This window comes from Brachyhypopomus gauderio, chromosome 19 (assembly GCF_052324685.1).
Source record: "Brachyhypopomus gauderio isolate BG-103 chromosome 19, BGAUD_0.2, whole genome shotgun sequence".
In the NCBI taxonomy this organism is placed as follows: Eukaryota; Metazoa; Chordata; class Actinopteri; order Gymnotiformes; family Hypopomidae; genus Brachyhypopomus; species Brachyhypopomus gauderio.
The window spans coordinates 15,104,784-15,129,783 of record NC_135229.1 but is presented as its reverse complement, the minus strand read 5'-3'; the positions used below and the strand labels follow the sequence as shown (position 1 = coordinate 15,129,783).

At 45.0% G+C, this 25,000-nt stretch overlaps 4 protein-coding genes across 7 annotated transcripts in view; 3 read left to right on the top strand and 1 right to left on the bottom strand.

Annotated features, from left to right (window-relative positions):
* Nucleotides 1–1,019, top strand: part of amotl1 (angiomotin like 1) — a 28,903-nt gene extending 27,884 nt beyond the window's left edge. For all 3 annotated transcript variants that reach the window (XM_076981465.1, XM_076981466.1, XM_076981464.1), the window contains one exon: nucleotides 1–1,019. This exon is cut by the window's left edge and continues 1,111 nt beyond it. The gene's annotated coding sequence lies outside the window, so the exon portion shown is untranslated.
* An 8,456-nt stretch (nucleotides 1,020–9,475) lies between these two features.
* her8.2 (hairy-related 8.2) lies at nucleotides 9,476–11,085 on the top strand. 2 transcript variants are annotated; one of them, XM_076981939.1, is made up of 4 exons: nucleotides 9,476–9,834; nucleotides 9,916–10,011; nucleotides 10,185–10,263; nucleotides 10,606–11,085. In XM_076981939.1, the coding sequence occupies exons 1-4, from the start codon at nucleotides 9,772–9,774 to the stop codon at nucleotides 10,995–10,997; spliced, it is 630 nt and encodes a 209-aa protein (XP_076838054.1). In that variant the 5' UTR covers nucleotides 9,476–9,771; the 3' UTR covers nucleotides 10,998–11,085. The 2 variants fall into 2 exon arrangements, with proteins under 2 accessions (XP_076838054.1, XP_076838053.1); XM_076981938.1 differs by having other exon boundaries at nucleotides 10,603–11,085.
* Nucleotides 11,086–13,788: 2,703 nt separating this feature from the next.
* On the top strand, nucleotides 13,789–16,275 carry LOC143482886 (transcription cofactor HES-6-like). Its single transcript, XM_076981467.1, has 4 exons — nucleotides 13,789–14,081; nucleotides 14,158–14,244; nucleotides 14,371–14,452; nucleotides 14,550–16,275. Exons 1-4 carry the CDS (start codon nucleotides 14,007–14,009, stop codon nucleotides 14,987–14,989), a joined length of 684 nt encoding a protein of 227 aa, XP_076837582.1. The 5' UTR covers nucleotides 13,789–14,006; the 3' UTR covers nucleotides 14,990–16,275.
* Nucleotides 16,276–18,487: 2,212 nt separating this feature from the next.
* Nucleotides 18,488–25,000, bottom strand: part of LOC143482554 (period circadian protein homolog 2-like) — a 44,087-nt gene continuing 37,574 nt past the window's right edge. The window contains exons 18-23 of the mRNA XM_076980920.1: nucleotides 22,339–22,584; nucleotides 21,173–22,218; nucleotides 20,845–20,992; nucleotides 20,557–20,725; nucleotides 20,109–20,259; nucleotides 18,488–19,875 (exon numbers count right to left, since the gene is read on the bottom strand). Coding sequence (XP_076837035.1) covers nucleotides 19,720–19,875; nucleotides 20,109–20,259; nucleotides 20,557–20,725; nucleotides 20,845–20,992; nucleotides 21,173–22,218; nucleotides 22,339–22,584 — 1,916 coding nt within the window. The 3' untranslated portion in view covers nucleotides 18,488–19,719. The remainder of the gene's footprint in view (nucleotides 19,876–20,108; nucleotides 20,260–20,556; nucleotides 20,726–20,844; nucleotides 20,993–21,172; nucleotides 22,219–22,338; nucleotides 22,585–25,000) is intronic.

Genomic DNA, 25,000 nt, shown 5'->3' with positions numbered 1-25,000 from the left:
ATAACACCACAGACATGTCCCTTTATGTGTGGTTAATAACACCACAGACATGTCCCTTTATGTGTGGTTAATAACACCACAGACATGTCCCTTTATGTGTGGTTAATAACACCACAGACATGTCCCTTTATGTGTGGTTAATAACACCACAGACATGTCCCTTTATGTGTGGTTAATAACACCACAGACATGTCCCTTTATGTGTGGTTAATAACACCACAGACATGTCCCTTTATGTGTGGTTAATAACACCACAGACATGTCCCTTTATGTGTGGTTAATAACACCACAGACATGTCCCTTTATGTGTGGTTAATAACACCACAGACATGTCCCTTTATACTTCCTTTTTACTCTGTTCTTCTGTAATTCTCTGACGTGCTTTTAAATGGTGATATCAGTAAGTTATTTTGATGGCAGTAAATGATTAGTGTTGGCTGGCCAAATACTCCAGACTAGTTTGAGTGAGGCTGAACAGAGAGTGGTTACTGTATGACACAGCGGTTTGGCACTGTGTGTTTGTGTATGTAAGTGTGTTTAGTCTTCCTGGAGAAATAGACTACCAGTGTGCCTTAAGATACAAAAGTGCTGTATTAGCTCTACAGTATTATAATTTATCTAAGTTGTGGCAAATGCCTTTTAATGGGTACCATTGCTCTTATGAAAACAAATTTGCATAACAGATTTTTAAGTTTTATGGTATGATTGTGGTAATGATGACAGAGGACACGGTCCCCTCACCTGTCTTATCGAGCTGTGTTTGGGTGTTCACTTTGCTGCTTTTTGCTAGAACATTCCACCCAGTAGCGCTTTTGGAGTATTAGCAGGCTAGATCTATACAGATTTATTCAGATCTATACTGATTTATTCAGATCTATTTTGATTTATTCAGATCTGTAGAGTGGATGTATATACACAATTTGTGCAGCCTCTTTTTTTCTTAAAAAATACAGATGTGATGTTCTCTTGTCTCACTAAATGCTGCATTAAATATTGGTGCCTTATTGTGTTTAAAGATTCACACGTGTGTTTCTTTGTGTGTATTTTTTCTACATACTTGTTCCATGTGTATTTTTCTATGCATCATTACCAGACCAGTTTGTGGTTCGGGTTCAGCTGTGTTTTACTGCCCCCTGTTGGCTAGATAATAATACATTAGATAATCTTGAAGACCAGTGAAAGTATTACTAATTCAAAATGTTTGATACAAATTTTCTATTTAAAACATGGACAGAAATGCTCAAACAGCAACCAAACTGGCTCATAAGTCCTGGGTGAGAGCAGTCTGGGTGAGTTCGGGGTGAGTTCCCCAAATTCTCTCAAGTTTGATTGACAGGTCACGCTGTCGTGGACTTGCAGCCCAAAGCAGACTTGAACATGGTGGTGTAAACAGGGAGAACTGTAAACACTACAACTGATACACATCCACCTTCCAGTGAGGATGCACGTCCCAATTTCAGGCTCCAGTTAAGATTCCTGTATGGATCAGTAGGTTTGTTAGTGGGTGTTCTCTCTGGACAGAACCAGACTATGGGCTTAGACACTAACGGACAGCTCCATGGACGGTGAAACGCAGAGACTTAGCTTTAAAAATAACCCAGCATTCAGGTTTCCAGTTTTGCAGTTAATATCAGTGTGAGCTGTTAACGCATTTAACAAACAAACAACAGCTGCCATTATAAAAAATAATGGAGGTTGGCCCAGACCTGTTTGTTTCAGGGCGGAGGCACCATGACCTGATATTTGGAAGATTGCTGGGAGGACGCTTGGGCAAAATTGCAACGGAAATCAAAGCACTTTTTGTCTGCAGTGGTGTCCTGAACGTCCTGTTCTCCTGTACAATAGACCTCAGTACACTTGATGAGTTCAAGGAGTTCAGCAGGTCCTTTAAACACAAAACTTCATCCCAGAATAGTCGCACAGCAGTGGCGAGGTTGAGACAATGAGACAGGCACGAGACGAATGACGACCGCAAACGAAGGGGTGTGGATCTTGACCTGGACCTCACACACGCCTTCCCACGGCATCACCTGCGTCCCTGCTACGGCTCTGATGGACAGGTGCCGTTAGTCCCAGGTGTTGATGAGCAGAAGCCTCCCATAACCCTGCGTCTACTACACAGGAATGACATGACGGGACAACAGTATTCATGTCCATCCACGTTCATCTCCCAGACCTACAACTGACAAAATGGGGGTGCAAACTTACTGAGAGAAACACAAGGCCAAAGACAGTTCAACTGGAGGAGGGACTTTCATTTCAATTCAGTTTGACATTTTTATTAGTGTATTTACAATATGTATTGTCACAAAGCAACTTCACATCTATAAGCGTACTGCTGGTTAAGCAAGCCAAGGCAACAGAGGCAAGTGCCTGAGAACTTTGAGAGGAACCTTAAGGGAACCCACCCTCTGCTCCACACCAGCTGGGCACCTAACAACACATAATGAACAAAGATGCTTTTTGCTTTTAATAAAGCAAACCTTAATAAATGAAAAATGTTTGTCTGGGGTGATCAGATAGTGAGGTTAGTGAGATTAGTGGTTCCAGTCAGATTTCCACATAGGAAACATCTAAACACAGTTTAGGAGAAGAGGAAGTGGTGGTAGTGATGGCCTGTTCAGTAAAGTATTCAGTCTTCAGTATAATGTCATCAGTAGAGCATGTAATGCATGCAGATAAGCCCGCCAGGCACATCCGGAGGTTCCAGAATATTCTGGCTAATCCAAAGAACAGAAGAACAGGCAAAGCCCTACAGGGTAAAGTCTTGATGTCACCACTGGAAGACAACAAAAGCAGTTGTACAGCTCTGCAGGGGAAAAAAACACAGATATGGTGTTTGGACTCCACTGGAGAGTTATATATGGTTAACAGAGTACAGCAGAGACTCCGCCAGTTCTAAACTACATGTTTTGCTAAAAGAGAGCTGAAGGAACCACCAAACATGAGGGCCGGAACACAAGGGCTTCAGGGGTCAACAACACCTCTACTTCACTGTCAACAAACCTCCCATTCAGACGTTAGGTAATAGTACGCAGTGCATTGCATTAACGTAGTGGTGGATTAATAGTAGAAGTGGATTAATTTAGTGGTGGATTAATAGTAGAAGTGGATTCATTTAATGGATTAATAGTAGAAGTGGATTAACGTAGTTGTGGATTAATAGTAGATGTGGATTAATTTAGTGGTGGATTAATAGTAGAAGTGGATTAACGTAGTGGTGGATTAACGTAGTGTTGGATTAATAGTAACAGTGGATTAATTTCACGGTGGATTAATAGTAGAAGTGGATTACCGTAGTGTTGGATTAATAGTAGCAGTGGATTAATGTAGTGGTGGATTAATAGTAGAAGTGGGTTAATGTAGTGGTGGATTAATAGTAGAAGTGGATTAATGTAGTGGTGGATTAATAGTAGAAGTGGATTAATGTGGTGGTGGATTAATAGTAGCAGTGGATTAACATAGTGGTGGATTAATAGTAGCAGTGGATTAACGTAGTGGTGGATTAATAGTAGAAGTGGATTAATGTAGTGGTGGATTAATAGTAGAAGTGGGTTAATGTAGTGGTGGATTAATAGTAGAAGTGGATTACCGTAGTGTTGGATTAATAGTAGAAGTGGATTAATGTGGTGGTGGATTAATAGTAGAAGTGGATTAATGTAGTGGTGGATTAATAGTAGATGTGGATTAACGTAGTGGTGGATTAATAGTAGCAGTGGATTAATGTAGTGGTGGATTAATAGTAGAAGTGGATTAATGTAGTGGTGGATTAATAGTAGAAGTGGGTTAATGTAGTGGTGGATTAATAGTAGAAGTGGGTTAATGTAGTGGTGGATTAATAGTAGAAGTGGATTAATGTAGTGGTGGATTAATAGTAGATGTGGATTAACGTAGTGGTGGATTAATAGTAGCAGTGGATTAACGTAGTGGTGGATTAATAGTAGCAGTGGATTAACATAGTGGTGGATTAATAGTAGCAGTGGATTAACGTAGTGGTGGATTAATAGTAGATGTGGATTAACGTAGTGGTGGACTAAAGTGTCTTGCCCCGCACCTTCTAAACTCCTCCCACTTCCACTTCCAACAGCGTTCCAGTCTACCAGACGTCATACACACTTCATACATATCTGAACATTAAGTAGAAAACGTTGATAGAAACGTGTGTAATAGATACGTTATTAAGATATTTGGGAATGTGGGTGTTAAATGGTTTGTATGTGTGTTTTTATGACTTACATCAGACCTCACAGGCAATATGCACAAGAACTCTATTTGTAACCTTTATTGTTTAGTTTTCTTACATTAAAATTAATTTCCAGAAGCTTGTCTGAACAAATAATTCAACCTAGACCAGCCTGACTGGAAGGTTATTGAAAACCTGAGGGCATTTATATGATAATGTTCTCCATTCTGCTGCCTTTCATTATTCAGTGTACACATTACCAGCACCTCATGATCTAATAGAGCATGATGGCTGATAATAGGAAAAATTTTCCCTTAGAAACAGAGGAACAAGACCATGTGAAGTCTTATATGTCAGTAACAAATGCTGTGTACAGTACAGGCGGCTAAGGCAATGAGAACCATACCTCCACAAAGTGTGAGGAACATCAGAGGAGAAACACTGGGTAGACTGGTGAAGAGACCAGCTCACTGGGCAGACTGGTGAAGAGACCAGCTCACTGGGCAGACTGGTGAAGAGACCAGCTCACTGGGCAGACTGGTGAAGAGACCAGCTCACTGGGCAGACTGGTGAAGAGACCAGCTCACTCCAGATATTCCAAACTTGCCTCCATCCAGGGGAAGTGGCTTGGCTCAGAAGCAGGATCAAGCACTATATGTGGAACTACTGCTAAGATGAATTAATGGACCCTACAATACATGAGAACCAGTGCAGATCAAAATGTTGTGATTTATTTGACTGAGTATGTGTATAATTGAGTTTCACTTTGTGTATTACATTACTTGTCAAGACTTCTACGACTGTGTGTGTGACTGATCGTCTCTAATGTAGGATGACCAGTTTACCTCAAGAGCAAAATTATTTGGTACAAAAGTAAAAAATGTTAAATTAAATTCTAAAATATACATAAAGTATGTATGAATAATGTAAAGAAGCCACAGTTATAGGGCGCTATCTTTGAGATTAGCAAGATGGAAAGGACTTTCTTTTCTTGATCATTGTGTAATAAAGCAAAATGTCTGTTATATAAATCTGTCCATACCAGTTGTGTGCACACATCAGTATAAAGTGCCACACCTTCTGTGGGGTGACTCTGGGTTCGGTATAAAGTGCCACACCTTCTGTGGGGTGACTCTGGGTTCAGTATAAAGTGCCACACCTTCTGTGGGGTGACTCTGGGTTCAGTATAAAGTGCCACACCTTCTGTGGGGTGACTCTGGGTTCAAGACTCCTGCCTTGGTGATTCTTAGGTTCCTACCTCAATCCTGACTGCAGTCCAACTGTGTGCCAGACAGTAGCAGGATCAGGAGACGGGTTCACACAACAGGGATCCCTGTGTCTCCCAGAACGAAATCATCGAATTGTCCTTCAATCGGATGGAAGGAAACAGTTAAACTCTTAAACTCAGTTCCATGAGGTTATAGTAAAATTTGAAATATTTGATGTGACATATCCTGTGCTGCTGTTGGAGCCTACACTGTACTATCAGGTAGCCTAGGAACTTGACAGACAGAATAACATATTATCTAACATAACATGTATTTCTCATTAAAACATGATAAATTATTTTTAATGAGCATTTCAATGAATAATCGAGTTAAATAAATATAAAATAACTAATTTATTAGCTTCATTTATTCAGGGCCACTTTATCTAATTATTTTTATGTGATAAATTCTGAAAAATGAGAAAAAGAATATTTTTTGTTTCGCCTTTTAGCTCATGTTGACAAGAGAAAGTGCAGTAGGAAAAATAAAACTCATTACAATATATCTCCCACCTGCAGCCACGCGCATCGTTATAAGCAACGCTGACGCTATTATCAACCGTAGGCCCCACGTGTCTTTGTCCGTTATTGTTCCCTCACGACCTTTGAATGGCTCAGACGAGTGACCAGATGGTGACACCATGAAAGGGTGTTCATCACATCTCCACCAGCACTGCTGTGAAAGACCCTCTGGGGAAACGCTTTTCCTTTACATGCAGTCTCTGCAGCGCTGATGGAGAACGTAAACTCTGATTTTCATGCTTCATAGATACATTTTGTTACAAACGGAGATCACTTTGGAGATTATGTTTTTATTAGGAAGATTCAGAAAGAAACGTTAAAAGGTGAAATAGGATCAGTGGGACTGTCACTCCACTCTCATTTATGAGTTAGTGTGTTGATCTTTCAGTTTGTAATTTCTTTGTAGAGGGTGTTTTAATCAGCAAATGGCCCTTATCTTAAGTACATACTTACATAAAGCCACTTTATTAGAAACACCACCCACATCCACCCACATTTACTGGCCAACCTATCACTACACGTTGTTGCCCACCTGTTTCCACGCTTGTGGGTCACCTGTGTCATCTGTGTCATCACAAATGTTCTTCAGTTCTTCAGTTTCTGATTACCTGGACCACTTCAGTTTTAATAATATCTTGTTTGGGTTGGTCACCATTCTAAGTACAGCACTGTAGTGGATTTAGCATGGTGAGCACTGGCATATTTATGGTGTTTAGCACAGGTCTGAACACTGACATGTATATGGTGTTTAGCATGGGTTTGAACACTGGCATATATGGTGTTTAGCACGGGTTTGAATATACAAACAATCATATGCAATCATACAGTCACAATCAAATACATACATACAAATATACAATCAAAGGCCATTTTATTAGGTACACCTGTCCAACTGCTCATTGATGCAAATGTCGAAGCAGCAACTCAATGCATTTAGACATGTAAACATGGCCAAGACGATCTGCTGCAGTTCAAACTGAGCATCAGAATGGAGAAGAAAGGTGATTTAAGTGACTTTGAACGTGTCATGGTTGTTGGTGCCAGACGGGCTGGTCTGAGTATTTCAGAAACTGCTGATCTACTGGGATTTTCACGCACAACCACCTCTAGGATTTACAGCGAATGGTGAGAAAAAGAGAAAATATACAGTAAGTGGCAGTTCTGTGGGTGCAAATGCCTTGTTGACTCCAGAGGTCAGAGGAGAATGGCCAGACTGGTTTGAGCTGATAGAACGGCAACAGTGACTCAAATAACCAGTCGTTACAACCGAGGCATACAGAAGAGCATCTCTGAACACACAACACATCAAACCTTGAGGTGGATGGGCTACAGCAGCAGAAGACCACACCAGGTGTCACTTCTGTCAGCTAAGAACAGGAAACTGAGGAATCATCTCAGACTGGTTTCTTGAACACAACAATGAGTTCACTGTGCTTGAATGGCCTCCACAGTCACCAGATCTCAATCCAACAGAGCACCTTTGGGATGTGGTGGAACGGGAGATTCACATCATGGATGTGCAGCTGACAAATCTGCAGCAACTGTGTGATGTTATCGTGTCAATATGGACCAGACTCTCTGAGGAATGTTTCCAGTACCTTGTTGAATCTATGCCATGAAGGATTAAGGCAGTTCTGAAGGAAAAATCTCTTCCAACCCAGTACTAGCAAGGTGTACCTAATAAAGGCATAAACAAGGTGTAGCTAATAAAGTGGTCGGTGAGTGTATGTGGTGTTTAGCACGGGTTTGAGTGTGTCAGGTGCAGGTGCCTTACAGGTGCAGTAATATCACTGCTGTGTTGAAAGCAGCCTGCCTTGCCAAACGCTCCACTCAACAGGAGCCTGTGGGGATTAAACGAATGATACAGGATCGCTGATGCAAATAATGACAGCATATGGGTCACAGACTTTATCTATATACAAGATGTTTCTAATAGCCTACAAATAAATGATCTTAATAAAGTGTCAGTTGTGATATACAAAAGGTCTTGGTAGTACCTCAATCAATCAATGTACATTAATCAATGTAATGAAATGGTGCGTTGCTTTTCCTGTGCACCAATTCTAATAATGTGTAGAACTGCGTGCCTTATGTCAGCTGGAGCATTACTGCATTTACTGTTGTACATTTGTTCAGCTTCTGTGTTTATAGACTTTAGTGAACACAACATGGTGATTACAATGGCTACATTTCTACTGCAGGCATAACATTTTACAGGCATCTACAGACATGAGTTTACAGTTGTGTGTATGTCAGGAGATGATTTAGTGTGTGTTTGTTGTACTGGCCTCTTCGCCATGCTGGACTCACTAAATGTGTGGACAAAAAATACCCTAAAAGTGTTTTCAAAGAATGTGTTTTGCTCTCCACAACTGCCATCCAAAACAGCACCTGCCACTTACTCGCCCCCTGCCCTAACACGCACGCACGCACGCACGCTCGCTCGCACACTACGAGCAACCAATTGTACTGGTGCAACAAGACCAAACACTTGAACACTGACCTCTCCCTCTTCCCCCTCGCGCGCCTTCTCTCCACATTGTGCACCTGCTGCCCACTGCACCGGACACTTCCTCGCGCTCCCCTTCCTCCGCGCGCGAGGTCACTCCCTCTTTCACGCTAATTAGCTGCGGATCAATGCACGCTTTTGTCCGGCCAAAGTTCCCACGTTCGTGCGCTCGCCTGGCACTCGCGTGGCTCGAGACGGTCGAGGGCGCGCGCGCGAGACGGGCTCCAAGGCGAGGACGCACGAGACATCTGCCACCTGACATCTGATCTGACATCTGCTCAAACTCGCCGTTTGATTGTATTTGCGTTTTCAGTGTGTCTGTTAGAAATGAATATTTGCTTTAGATGTACGCGATGAAGTTGACATCTGCGGACAACTTTCTCCTCTTCTACAATGTGTATAATAAAAATAAAGGAACAGACGGGTGGTTTTAAGACGCGCTGTCCTGTTTGCAGTCACTGCACAGCTGCATATATACCGTGACTTAACAATGAGCCAGGATGCGTTTTGTGTGCTGTTGGGACTGAGATTGGTTTCGCCCGGATCAGGTAGCCGACAAAGGGCTGGTGAACACAGGGTGTGAATGGTTACCGGGTCCCTGGTGACCCGCCGGGAGCCGCGCGCTCTTGTTCGGTCCTGGGAGTGCCAACTTCCCAAGGGGAGCTGCTCAATACGCCGTTCCTCTGGATGGAGGAATGCTTCCAGGCTGAACATCTGTCGCTTGTTTTTGAGTGTGTGTGTGTGTGTGTGTGTGTGTGTGTGTGTGTGTGTGTGTGTGTGTGTGTGTGTGTGTGTGTGTGTGTGTGCGCGTGTGTGAGTGTGTGTGTGTGTGTGTCAGTGAGTGTGTGTGTGATTGTGCATGTGTGTGTGTGTGTGTGTGTGTGTGATTGTGTGTGTGTGTGTGTGTGTGTGTGTGTGTGTGTGTGTGTTTGCGTGCGTGTGTGTGTATGATTGTGTGTTTGCGTGCGTGTGTGTGTATGATTGTGTGTGTGTGTGTGTGTGTGTGTGTGTGTGTAAGAGAAAGAGAATGAGTAGTTGAGGGTATATAGTGAATAGAGGCGGTGACCTGTCCGTTGTGAGCGATGGGGGGAGCGCGGCCCGCGTGTGGGAAAATACCTCAGCCAAAACTCAAGAGTATTCAAATGCTAATGGTCTCACTATAAATAAGAGACATGCGCAGCGCGGAGGGCCTTAAGAACAGCAACAGAGACCGCAGAAAGGAAACAGTTCGCTGGCTGTTGGATATTAAGGTTGTGTTTCAGTTTTTTTTTTACTTTAAAACTACGAAAAATGACTGCGACGAATCTTAGCCAGACAACAGAGAGACACACGAACGCTAAAGAAGAGAGGAAGGTAGGCTTCCCCACACATCTCCTGACTGGAGTCTCCATACTTGTTACAGTTTAGTTGTCTGACATTTGTTCATCATTTCAGCTGAGAAAACCGCTAATAGAAAGGAAGAGACGTGAGAGGATAAACCATTGTCTGGATCAGCTCAGAGAGACTGTGGTTGGAGCCTTTAGACTTGATGTAAGTCTCTTTCAACACATTACATATATTTAAATGAATTAAAACACGTTTCATTCATATCACTGAACTTCAGTAAATCCGGTTATAAGAAATACTTTCACGCCACTTTAACTAGAGAATGTTTAAACTGTATGCCAGACCTTGTCTTAACATGTGCTGTTACCCGTGAACAGCAATCTAAACTAGAGAAGGCGGACATTCTGGAGATGACTGTTAAACACCTGCAGAACATTCAGACTAATAACGTTAACGGTGAGTGTATACTAAACCCAACCCAAGCTCAAACTCTGTGTCTTTGTATTTTATAAGCCTACTTCTTACAGCGAGACGCCTTCTCCACTTTAAGAGTTAATTGTGAATGAATAGATCTTGATGTTGCAATTGCAGTTTCGTGAAGATACCAGTAGATGTCATTATTGTTACAGCAAAGCTTCCGAATATTTTGAGATTAAGTTTTCACAGAAGCTGTAGTTCAAAAAGGTTTAATGTACATAATGAGTACATTACAGTTATGAGAGTACATGTTGTGAAACATATTTTGCAAAAAAACCTTGAATTAATTATGTTCTTATATCCTGATTTTCCTTTTAGCAGAGCCAATGTTGGATTCAGACGCCCAGCAAAGATACAGCACCGGATACATTCAGTGTATGCATGAAGTTCACAACTTGCTGCTCTCTTGTGATTGGATGGACAAAACCCTTGGCTCCCGCCTCCTTAACCATCTGCTCAAGTCTTTACCCAGAGCAGCTACTGATGGATCTCAACAACACCAACCCTGCCTCACTAGTGGCCCCTACAGCCGTACTGACCATGTTTGTTTGAATGTAAATGAGGTAGACAGTTTGAAGTCATGCCCCGCCTCCCCTGCGATGGGAACCAGGGCAGCCCCGCCCATTAAAAACCATGGTACCTCCCCCACGAGCAGGCCACGTCACTCTGAGAGCCCACACCTGACAACCCTAGAAATGTGGAGACCCTGGTGAACGTTGGTGTTCGTAAATAGGGTGTGTGTACATGTTAGTGTTATACCACGTATGCATTACATGTTATTATTTTCATGCTGTAATGTATGCCATGCCATATACATATATATATATATATATATATATATATATATATATATATATATATATATATATATATATATATATACACAGCCCATGAAAGATGAAAGTTTGCATGTGCTTACATTATCTTTGTTTGTGTGAGCGTATTTTCACCACATTTTGCGCATGAGTGTGTATGCACTGAGCGTTTGTATGTGTGTGTGTGCTGTCTGCAGTAGACCCTCCTCTGCTATGTATCTTATAGATATGCTTGTTTGTGAGTATGTTGGAGGGGTTCTGGTTCAGAATAGCTGTCTTTTTTCGAACCTCATTGCTTCCTGTCTGAAGTAAAGCCACTGTAGCCTGAATATAGAAGGCCCTTATTAATCTTCCTGTTATTTATTTGATTAACACTGTAATTTATTCTATTAAGTAATATTCAGGGCTAGCTCTTTGCTTGTTATTAACTTATATTATAGAGCTTGTGACCTGTATGTTGTATGTAAGCCTATTAACCCATTAATAATAAATGTTTGGCATTCATTTATCCAATGACTATTCATTTTGAATGGCTATGACTTTCTACACAGTGATTAGTGAAACACATTCTAATGTACAAAAAATAATCTGTTAATATTTTGAATATGTAACCAGAGCTTTTGTGTGTGCACATGTTTTTAAACAAACTCCCACTGACCACCACAAGTGTGGATATATTATCCATCTTAATATTGGTTTTAATCTCTGTTACTTTACAGCAAGCCATGCAATGAATGTATTCCTTTGTTATGTAAGATTATCACTGATTACCATTCTCAGAGGATTAAATATGAAAATCTCAGAGACAGATATTTCAGTTTTAGGGCCATAATTCATAAGCCAGGAGTCTTTCTTAAGGTCTGACCAAGGTCCTTGTGAAGTTTGGCTTCCAAAATGAAGAAAATGTACACTCAGATCCATTGTCCCTGATGTATGTTCACCAAAATCACTTTCACCGCTGCTACTGTTAAGATATTCGTATGTCTATCGCATGTATAAAGTGAAAGTCCTGACTGGCACGTCACGTTTTGGAGCAGGCTACGTGCGTGCCAACAAGCCGACAGACAAAGAGTGCTGGACACCAACGGTTCTTACAGGCGCACTGACCCGCTGGGAGCAGAAGGGACGTCTCAGAGAGAAGGCATGATGCCAAACAGTGTAGTCTCACTTCAAAGGTTCTTAAACACACACACACACACACACACACACACACACACACACACACACACACACACACACACACACACACACACTCACACACACACACATACACATACACACACACACACACACACACACACACATACACACACACACATACACACACACACACACACATACACACACACACACACTCACACGCACACACTCACACATACACACACACACATACACACACACACACACACACACACACACACACACACATACACACACACACACACACACACACTCACACACACACACACACACACACACACACACACACACACACACACACACACACACACACACACACACACACACACACACACACACATACCTATTTTCCACTGCTGTAACATCCAGGCACGACTGAGTCGTTGCAAGGTTTTTAACTTAATAATGAAAATGAACCCAACTATTAATATAATCTACATAATAATAGTTCCTACACAAATACTCACATGACTGGTTAAATGCTCAGACTAGGAATAATACAGGAATGACTAATTGTGCCCAGAACCAGAGCAGGCATATAAATTGGGAGGGGGAGGGGGGTTGCATGTTGAATATACCAGGCCAATAATAGATTAAATACAGAGAATTTATATGACTATACAAAGCACATTAGGGCTTTGGCAAAAAGGTCCGGTCCGGTACTCACTAAACATTTTGGTTCAGAACATCCCGCACAATTCACCAATCTGCAGCCTATGGCCAATGAGGCGCCAGCTGAACACCTGTCGCTCTCCAAGGACCGGAGCCCCTCGCGCTATTCTCTTTGGCCCCGGTCGTCGCTTGCAGCTGCCAACTGTCGGCATCGCGTTACACGCGCGAGCTCGCGCCGCGGAACGTTCGCTGTGGCACGCGATGGAAACGGTGCAAATACACCAGGCGGAAGGGTGAAAGATGAAGTGGTGGTTAACCTGTGCTACACGAGTCATAAATAGGCCTATATTACATTATATTAACACTGATATGTCGTTATCCAATGTTGATTTTAAAAGCAGTTATGTTCTTTAAATAAATAAATAACTTCAACAATTTTATGTCACATTCAGTTTAAATAGGTCTTATGATCAACATTTTGGGGGAAAAGAATAGGATACAAAACATTTAAAGTTGGTTTGATTGGTTGTTTAGAGAATAGAAGAGGTTTAAAAGCATCTTTCAACTGATGTTCTGTAAGTTAACTAGCGTAGCCCACACGACAGTAAATTATTCTGAAAAATAATATTTTATTTCACGTTCAAACGTTGTTGTTAACTCTCACAATTCCAGCAAGACCTCTTTAATATCTACACTTTTAAAAAGTAGAGAGCGCAAAATATGTAAATATTAAATGTAAATATTAAAAAGTCAAACCTTCACTTATCCGGCAAATCTGCACAGTCGACAACGCAAACCAAACAAATGTTTCAGTGCAGCAGTTTGTGCTCAGCGCGCCGCCGCCGGCGCGACCTCGAGACAAAGGAGCGAGCGCTGATTGGCTAGCGGCACCGAGGCGCTGGGGCGCGCTGGCTGGTGCACGCGCATGTCTAATTGTTATGCAAATTCGGCGGTATATAAACGCGCTCGAGCTTCACGCCGAATAGAACCTCCGTTTCGTTTACGTGGAAGGTTCAACGGCGCGCGCGCTCTCGCGTTCTGAAGCGCTCGTGCGGCGAAGGAAGCGATTCGGTGTCGACCGAACCCGGTTTTGTCATGGTCCCCGCGGCTCGCCCCGGTAAACGCGACTTCGGTCCGGAAGAGGATGAATACATCAGAGGTGACCGTAAGGTAGGTCCATCACAGACGGGGCGGTATTGCACGGCAGCACTGACAGCTGTGATAACAGACGCTCGTTGCGTTACAGACGCGAAAACCTCTGGTGGAAAGAAAAAGACGCGCGCGCATTAACGAGAGCTTGAAGGAGCTCAGGAGCCTCCTCGCGGATACCGAAGTACGAGCCTTTCCTTCTGTTTTGTAATGCCAGTAACTGCAGGTCGGTTCCGATCGGGTTAAATGTTCATATGGCTGAATTATGCACGCGGGAGCACAGACAGTAATTGCGTCTCTCGATGTACAGATGCAGGCGAAGATGGAGAACGCAGAAGTTCTTGAACTAACGGTGAAACGCGTTGAAAACATCCTGCGTAATCGCTCTCAAGGTAAGATGCGCGCTCCCACAGTACTGCACTACGGGTCATGTGCCATGGATCGCAAGTTCGGCCCATTTCTAAATATGATCTCGTCTCTCGATTACAGAAGCGGACACGATGAGTCGCGAGGCCAGTGAGAGGTTTGCCGCCGGCTACATCCAGTGCATGCACGAGGTCCACACGTTTGTGTCGACATGTCCGGGGATCGATGCCGTGGTAGCGGCGGAACTGCTGAATCACCTGTTGGAGTGCATGCCGTTAAACGAGGACCACCTGCAGGACGTGTTCCTGGACCTTATGTCCGAGCCTGCGTCGTGTAACGGAGCGTGGCCGATGGGAGAGGGGCTGAGCCCCGTTGTAAGCTTACCTGGAGGTCGCAGCATAACCGCAGCCCTCTCCCCGACCTCCTCCACCAGCTCCACAGAAGATCTCTGTTCCTCCTCCGACTTGGAGGAGACCGACAACGCGCCGAGTGCCGGCCCGGCCGAGGAGAGACCACACATGGCTACAATTACAAACCCCAGAACCATGTGGAGACCCTGGTAGAGCCGTGATCGCACATTTGACACAAAACGAACCATTAACCACAACACGGTTATCAGCAACGGACACACTCCACAGGACACGTTACACCAATGACTGTCAGCTGTTTGGATTTACACAACTACACCACATCTGGACATCATTGGAGGCCTTGACCTTAACTTCTGAATTTATGTTTTCATCCATTTGTCTATAATATGGAATTGTTCTAAATTAAATACACAAGATCTTTCATAACCCGAATCATTTTGGACAATGAGTTAATCAAACGTTTCTTTTAGCCACAGATATAACTGTAGTTTGTCTGAACATCATTACGACCGTTTGGTTCTCGTCGAGATGCTTGTTTGGTCATTCCCAGAGCGAAATTTGCGCACGGTGTAGTCTATAAACCAACGAGGCAATAATATAAATAGTTGTAAAATGTCTAAGATAAGATTTGTTTTATGTCTTCGTATTTTGAATTTCACAGACAGCGTAATAATAACAATAATAATGACCTGCGATTCATGTCCCTTTGTTAAAATCTTATTTATGGTATTAAAAACAGCATTTGAAGAGGCCTTAAAAACAGGGTCACTGTTTACTCAGAAACTGCATAAAGATAAAAACCTAAAAGCTTAAAATTAATTCTTACACATTTCATTCGAGCTGATTGCTTTAAAGGAGAATTTACTGCACTTTACTGATACCAATGTGTGTGGTGGGGAATGAGAGGTCAGGAGAGATGATCACACCAGATACAGGTTACACTTACATGTTCACACACACTCGCTGTGTGTCCACATCCACCAGGCTTATAAATACCAGCGGAATACGCACAACTGGATTACTGAACCAATTTAAATAAAGAAGCCACATAGAAATGTCAGTCATACTGCATTATTTTTCATTATGAATTCATTTTTCATTATTATTGCATATTGCATGTATCTATGCAGCTCAGAGATATCAACGTTTCTTTAAAATATCTAATTTTAACTTAGGTGTAAGTAAAATCCTTGCGTTTTATCACTCAGCTACTGTCCCTTATAAACGCCTGCTAGTCCGTTGGGCCCACATTGTGCGACCCTGAACTAAACACTACCAGCACCAGCACTGAAGTCTCACACGTTCTCTAACACATTAACATCCGTTTTTGTGTGTGGTGTTAAACTTGACGACATCAAAAGGAAAAGGTGTGTGGTCGAGGTCTTTGGTAAACACAAACGAGCCGAATCAAGAATGGATTATAAACAACTATCACACTGATTTCCGTTTGCATCTGTAAAGTCCTTGTAATAAGTAGCATTTCTTCAATGGCATCGATGTAGTATGAAATTGCTTGGTATGAAATTATTTTCCACATTATTAAAAACAGGCGATTATTTAATGTATGTAATTATTGTGATCTGTTTTTGGTTATGAGGCTTCGGTGGACATCTAAACATAAGAACTCTGTTTCAATTAGGCTTGTTTATTTAACAACAAATGCGATATAGGCTATCACTTGAAAACGATATTTCAGACGTTCAGTAGAATGTCTCCAGTCGTCGGTTCCTGGAACAAAGATCTCCCAGTCTCACACCAAGAGCTCAAAGACACAGACAGCATGGTGGAGATCAGGGTTCCTCTGATGTTCCTGTGGTCTCCAGGTGCCACAGCGCCTCGGTCACACCGCCTGGGTCCGGCGTGTAGATCCTGTCTGCTGTGCACACTAAAACGGGTTTACACGTCCAATTAAGATGTGATCAAAGACTAGCGCGCGACCGCCTGGTTTATGCTTTTTTATTGAGGATGTGCTCCAGAGTTTACATGTTCTCTGCAATGTATTTATTTAGTAAGTTAGTTAGTTGGTTACTGTCGAACCTATTTACCAACTACAGTAACGACATATGAGCTGGTTAAAGCGAGCAGACGCTATACCAATTCGTTCAGTCATGTAAGAAAAAAAAAACATGAATTTGTCCGTGTGAAATTAATGTTAATGGAAACAGTGGCCTTGAGGTAAACATTTTACCTGATTTTGTAACAAGTGAAGATAGTGAAGATAGCAGTTGATTCTCTGGGCTTAGTAATGATACATAGCCCTAACCTACCTATTGGTATGACTTAACAGTCTTAACAAAATAACATAATAAATGAAAATAAATAAATAAATCACGTCATGCGCGTGAACGCGAATAATATTTACAGCCTATAAGGATGTGTTATTATTTTTATTTTAATGGGTGGGAAGAGATACTCAGGAAGCGACAGGCCATTCACACCTCACGTACACGAGGTGTGAACGACAGCACGCGCACACCGGGGCGGGAAGCGCAGGATCAAAGTCACCGGGCACGCGCACACCGGGGCGGGGCGGGAAGCGCAGGATCAAAGTCACCGGGCACGCGGACTAAAGACGCGACCGCGCTCCCTGCACATGAATGAGTGCGCCAAAAACACTACTGACCAAAATGTGGTCATGGGGGATTAGAAATAGTGCTGTGTACGTATCTAACGCAGAGATAATATCATATTTTACTCAAATACATATTATATTCTAAATAAAGACTAAAGAGAGCTTATGAAATCCCTAAAGTGATGGACAGTTTGTTTCATTTATCAACGTCAGCAGCGGTTTCTGACAGGACCACAGATGGACCGTTGAGGTCCAGTAAAACAGTTGCAGGTCGCCAGTGCTTAACGCCATAAAACGCAGTTTCAGGCCACAGCGTTTGGAGGGGGTAAATGGACCGTTGTGAGGCGCTAACGGACGGACCGGCCGGGCAGCAGATGGTGGCAAGACTCCCACGGGAGCACTAAACCCCCAGAGTACAAAAGTAGACCTTTTCAAAACCAAACACGAAAAAATCATGAAAATGTACCTCAGCTTCGACCAACCGCTCTTTTGTGTGAGAAAGTGGCAACGATAAAACACCAGCAGGTCACCTGTGTCCCTAATTTATGATTTAATCTGATGATTTATGTGAAACACACTGATCATCATCATCATCACCTGTAGAAAGAGCTCAACCTGCTTCCAGTACGAAGTGGGGCGGTTTCTCACAGTATTCGTGATCCGAGTGGTTCGGACCGGTCAGCACAACTGAACAATGTTCATATGAAGATGTGAACTTAAGCACGTCGGTCCCGGTCTGTCACTTCAGGCTTATTCTCTTTTCACTGTCTCGTTTGTGGGGTTTGTTTTATATTACTTTATTTTTGCCGAATTTCGCGGAAGAAGCATTTTTAATCTTAAATTAAAGTATTACGTTCCTGTTTACAAGAGCTCCGTTGTAAGGTGTCCGTGGTCCAGACCCCGTGTGGACTATCGGAACCGCCGTGATTACCGACGGGGCGCGTCTTCGACCGCCAATTAAGCGCTGCGCTTTTATTATGCCTCCTGTGGGTAGTAGCCTAATATTTGGGGTGTTGGTTGGTTTTAAAAAGGATTAACTGTCCAAACAAAGAAACAACAAAAAAGCCAGAAATAACCAAAACTAATTTTAACAGTATACCAGTAAGCCCCAGACAAGCTGTGTATATTTTTTTATTACAATAAGATAATAATGACAGGTCAGTATTAACGATAATAACAACAGGTCATTAATAACGATTGACAGGTCATCTAAAAACAAACAAACAAAAAACAAAAAACCCCAAACATCTCACAAAAAATGATAAAACCACAAAGAATGACAACCATCTCATTTTAGGAGGGAGGGGGCTTTAAAAAGTATGTTTGAATGTGCCGTTGACATCCAGGGATAATATTTCAGCCAGTGTTTATTCTGCAGTCTTTGTCACAGTAACAAACCGCAACAGAGACTTTGAGGGTTTTCTCCTCTCCACTGCCACAGGTCAAACGGATCAAAAAACAAACAAACAAACAAACAAAAAACCCCACTATTTTCCAGAAAGTACCGACGGCCAAAGGAGTGCAATAAATTACATTAAAACCAGTCATCACGACTGTGATCTCTCTGCTGGACAGCCACACTCAAACACTTGTGTAAAAAAACAGAACTAAAAGTCCACACGGAGAGACACTCGATTTGGTCCTTTTCCTTCTGAGCCACAATCACAGTCCTGTTCTGTAAAGTCTGAATTTCCTGGTGACCACAAATCCTTCCAGTGTTTTGTGGTATGAAGTGGACCCTCATCTTGGCTGACCGCCCCAGTCTCTGCTGGCTGATGCCTCTTCTGTAGCTCCGCCCCTGATGGGCTGGGCCTGCTGTTCCACTGTGTGTGGGGTCCAGAGAGGCTGGACATGGTGTAGAGCAAGACAGCAAGACAGCAAGACAGCTGCTGCCAAAATCCAAATGAAACTCAAAGTGTTGCGTACTTTGTATGAATGTGTCCACAAATTGTACGACTCCATTTTTTGGACTTAAAGGGGTGAAAAGGATAAACCTTCACAATTGAATTAATTGTTTGTCATGACTGTTGAACACTGTTGTTCAAGAAGTTGTCCGTGTCAAAACCCACCAAACACATTTGGAGGGTGTTATATTTGGTCAGCTACACTTTACACACACATATAAACACACATGTCCCCACACAGTTTCATTATTAATAAGGGTCATCTTACCAAAGCTGTTGTTTACGTAAATGTATGTATGTAAACATGTGTCTGAAAAAATATATATGGGAAGAAAACTATTCCATGTGTGTACATGTGCAAATGTGTGTGTGGGACATATATGGTGTGGCGCTGGAAGGTTATACCACCCCCTGCTGGTTTAAAGAGGACCATGGTTACCAAGTTGCTAGGAAACAGAGTCTGGCTGTGAATGCCGCTCATTTGCGGGTGACGGAGACACGCCGTTCTCCTGGACAGCTTCTCCTCCCAGAATGCCGAGCTCCATGTGGGACAGGTCCTGTTCTTCTGGAGCACAGACGTCGTTCTCACAGTACAGACACTCCTGCGCACACACACACACACACACACACACACACACACACACACACACACACACACACACACACACACACACACACACACACACACACGGTTAGGCCTATGCGATGTGACCGTGGTACGTAAACATGAAAACTCCCCTCATTCACACACACACACACACACACACACACACACACACACACACACACACACACACACACACACACACACACACACACACACACACACACACACCTTGACGTTGATGGCCTTGGGTAGGCCTCCCCTCCTCATCCACGGGTGTTGCTCCACTAGTTCCCGCCGCTGGTCTGAGGTGAAGCGTGGTTGGCTCTTCTGCATACGTCTCAGACGCTCTCGATCGTCCCGCAACACCTCGTCCACGTCGCTGTGGAAACCAACATGCCTCCGTGTCCAGTTTCACGTTTTCACTCGGGCCGTCACTGCTACAGTCCCGGTTTCATTTAACTTATTACAACCGTAGCGTAACACCCATATGCAGCTTCACAACATGTCAAACAGAAACTAGTGAACGTGCTACTGCCGCTAACATTTAGCATGATCTCACCTATTTTCATTTAAATCCTTTTACTCTGTTGTCTTTTAGTCTGCTTGTATGTTCTTGTGGCACTTAAGAGTGTCTGCGGCCGTTGATCAGGTATTGGCTGAGAGAGACGTCACTCACCGTGATGGCACCTCATAGGTCATCATGACATTGTCGTCAGCGTTGGTCATGAGCAGACAGACCGGGTCCTGAAGGACGTATCTGAGGTCTTGACCATCTTTCCTCTTCTGCTTGTGGTCGATCTCAGAACAGTCTTTGCTCCCAAAACACTTCTTCGTGTTGCTGCTTCCTGTACTTCAAGCACCAGAAGTATTATGGGCTGGGTACTATTCTCTGAAAAGCAATTATATAATACGGGGCATGTCAACGCTCCGTATGTGTTTGACAAGCGGTGCGGTTCCGGCCCACCTGTGCCGCTATTTGAGGTGTTGCAGCCGTTGGAGGCGGAAGTAGCAGAATCGGTCCCTGAGTGAGAGTCTTCCTGCAGGTGAAGCTCCATCAGGTCGCTGGACGAGGACCGGCCGTCACTGGCACCTTGGTCGCCCAGGCAACATGACTGAAACGTCACAACATGCAAAGTATATTGCTTGCAGATCCCTTGACTGTAGTCTTCTTTATACTCCACACACACACACACACACACACACACACACACACACACACACACACACACACACACACACACACACACACAAACACACACACAAACACACACACAAACACACGATTCTCTCACCTGCTGTAGATCCCCCACGGCCATGGTGGCCCTGTTCCTGACTGCTGTACTCTTTCCCTGCACTGAGCTGCAGTTCCCCTGAAGCCCTGCAGGGGGTGCTGTGTTGTGCGCGTCTGCTTTGTCCTCCAGTTGCAGCAGGTCGAGCTGCAGAGGGGAGCTGCAGTGGGACCCAAACAGGGGTGGGGAGGTGGGGGGGGAGTGGGACGGAGACCGGGGCGGTGATGGCGAAGGAGCCTCGATGGGTTCACCAACAGGAAGTGAGGGGTCAGAGGTCATCCTGTACGGGAAGGGCGTCTGCGGAGTGAACTGGGCCTGCATCTGAAACGGCTGGGCTGGGCTGAAAGGAGTCTGAGCCTGGAAGGGTTGCTGGGTAGTGTAGTGCTCCTGGGGCTGGAATGACTGAAAGTGCTGTTGGATACTGAAGGTCTGTTGGGACTGGAAGAGTTGCTGGGCGGTATAGGCTTGATGCGTTTGAAAGGGCTGCTGGGTGTTGTAGTTTTGCTGCGGTTGCTGGGGCTGCTGGGGGTTGTAGTTTTGCTGGGGCTGCTGGGTATTGTAGTTTTGCTGGTGCTGATAAGGCTGTGAAGTGCTGTAAGCTTGTTGAGGTTCTGTATAAACAGGTTGTGAAGGAGTGTCGAGCTGAGGAAACACGTAATTGGGTAGAACAAAAGCGACTACCGGTGTGACCAATGGGGTGGGGTATGGAGCAGCAGTGGGTGTGGCCTGAGCACTCTGTGTCTCTTCAAAATGGCCCGATGCGTTGCGATCACCACCAGGGGGCAGTGTGCTAGCAGGGGGAGGAGCAGAAGGATAAAGGGGAAACCCCGGAACCATGGTGGGGTACGCCACAGAAAACGCTGACTGAGACGCCTCTGATGGGGACCAGGATGTCTGATTTAGTCCCTGTAGGGGTGGGCGGAGTCTGCGCTGAGAGACAGCGCTGTCCGACGAATCAGGCTTCTTCATACGGGGTTTCTTTGACTTTCTGGTGCGCCCACCTCTTTTACTGGTGGGCTGTGCTGCTGGTGAGCCTGGTTTGGTCACTCCTGGGGAGGAGATCAGAGAAGAGGCCTTTACACTCACGTCTGTGTCGAAATGCTAGTCCTAGTGAAACCAGTGAATAACACTCAAGTCTGTGTGTGTGTTTGTGTGTGTGTGTGTCTCACCATCAGTAGTCTCTCTGCGGTGTCTGGCTGTGCTGCCCGGAGGGCGGGCGGTCTTCAGCAGCGAGCGGTTGAGGCACAGTTCCCTGCAGCGGGTCAGAAACACTTGCTCCTCCTTCTGTGTGTGCGCTGCCAACACCTGCTTGGTCAGTCCCAGCTTCCGATAGGCTCCCTGCTCCACTGTGGGTGGGGACATTATGCTGACCAGGGCAACCGGGGCGGGGCTCTCTGCTACATCCTCAATGATTTCTGTAACCAATGACGGTTAAAAAACAAACATCCCTTAGAATTGTCTCTTAGCACTGAGGTACGATACACACAAAGTAACACACTTTTAATACATACAGAACTTGTACAATTCACTGTATGTTTTGTTCTTTTTCAAATTTATTGTCCAAAAGCTTCATGAAGTATGTATCCTTCAACCTCATCAAGAAACCATTAGTGAACTGGCCACCCAGAACCGACTAGTGAACTGGGGTCCACTGTCGGAGACCACGTCGACCGGGAACCCATGGGCCCGCACCACGTGCTCCAAGAACAAATTTGGGCAACGCCACGAAATTGCCCGCCTTGGAAAACCGGTTGACTATGACCAGGATAGCTGTGTTTCCCCCGGACGCCGGCAGACTGACCACAAAGTCCATAGAGACATGGGACCAAGGACGTGAAGGCACCGGGAGAGGGTGCAAGAGCCCCAAGGGACCTAGGGGACCTAGGGGTCTTGCTGCTAGTGCACACAGGACAAGCCTTCTATGTCTTTTCCCATACCGGGCCACCAAAACCGTCTACGGATGAGCTCGGTGGTCCGGCGTGACCCGGGATGAGCGGCGAACAGCGAGGCATGCCCCCACTGCATGACCCCGTTTCTTTGGCCAGAGGGAACGTAAAGCCGACCAGGTGATCCCCCTCCTGGATCGGGCTCGGCCATACGTGCCCGTCTGACGACCGCTTTGACATCTCACTGAATGGCCGCTACGATCTTTGCGGCCGGTAATATGGCGCCAGGGACCACGGGATCAGCCTGCGGTTCCCACTGGTGTGATAGGGCGTCAGGCTTGGTGTACTTGGACCCTGGGCGATAGGACAAGGTGAAGTCGAAATAACTGAAAAACAAGGACCACTTGGCCTGCCTGGGGTTACCAATGCTGCCATTCCTCTAAGGCCGCCTTGATGGCTAGCAACTCTTTGTCCCTGGTTAGAGCGTTAAGAGGGACGGCAGTTTTGCTGTAGTTTTTAATGAAGCGCCGATAGAAATGAGCAAACCCTAAAAAGCGTTGAACGTGGCGAAACGTGGGGACAGGCAACTGAGCCACGGCCTTAGTCTTGGCAGGGTCCATAGCTAGCTTATTCTGGGAAACGATAAAGCACAGAAAGCACACCTCCCTGGCGTGGAACACCGACTTCTCTAACTTAACGTATAAACCCTAAAAAGAAATTTTTGTACGACCCCCGACATACATGCTTAACGTGCTCCTGCTGTGACCGGCTATAAATCAATAAGTTGTCCAGGTAAACGTACACATAGCGTCTAAGGCCTCTCGCAGGACCTCGTTGATAAACCTTTGGAAGACCGCGGGAGCGTTCATGAGCCCGAACAGCATGACCAGGTATTCGTAGTGTCTCGAAGGGATGATAAAAGCGGTCTTCCACTCGTCCCCCTATCTCACCCGAACCAAATTGTACGCGCTCCACAGGTCTAGCTTGGTGAAGACCACGGCTTGTTGTAGGGACTCAAACGCAGTTGCCATAAGGGGCAGCGGGTGTCAGTCTTTAACCATGATCTTATTGAGGCCCCGGTAGTCTATGCACGGCCATAACACACCGTCTTTCTTCCCGACAAAGAAGAAGCCGACCCCCGCAAGGGAGGTGGAAGGCCGGATGAGACCAGCAGCCAGGGACTCCTGGATATATTGCTCCATGGCCTTGCGTTTGGGCATAGCGAGGGAAAAGAGCCTTCCCCGGAGAGGACCTGGCAGCAGGTCGATGGCAACGTCGTACGACCTGTGCGGTGGAAGAAAACCCTGACGTTTGCTGAACACCTCTTTGAAGTCATAATACTCGGAAGGGACCCGGCTCAAGTCTATAACTTTGGGTGTTCTATCGGGAGTGCCGGTCCTGGAGTTCTTACACATAGGGCCCCATTGACCGACAGTCAGATTGAGCCAGTCAATCTCAGGGTTGTGGCGTTGGAGCCAGGGAAGACCAAGGATCAATGGCGTTTTGGGGGCCCTGATGACGTAGAGGGCTACGTGTTCAGTGTGCCCCTCTATAGTCATTGCTAACGGTCTGGTTTGGTCAGTGACCCCCCCTGAGGACAGTGACCTGCCGTCCACAACAAGAGGCATGCTAAGTGGGACCAAAGGCACCCAGAGGGCTTTGGCTAAAGCAGCGTCAATGAAGTTCCCAGCCGCCCCTCAGTTAACGAACGCAAGCTGTCTGTGTCCGGTAGTTCCCCGCCATGACAGGGTTGCATGAAGGGTTAAACCGTTAGGATGGGGAGAACCCGAAAGGCCCGCGGGAGGCCTCCCGTCTACCGTCGGACCTGCACTTTTCCCTGTAGGTCAGGGCATGTGGTGCGTTTATGTCCCTCCTTGCCACAATATAGACACCGGCCTTCTAGCATGCATGATTGTCTTTCTTGCGGGTCTAATCAGGCCTGGCC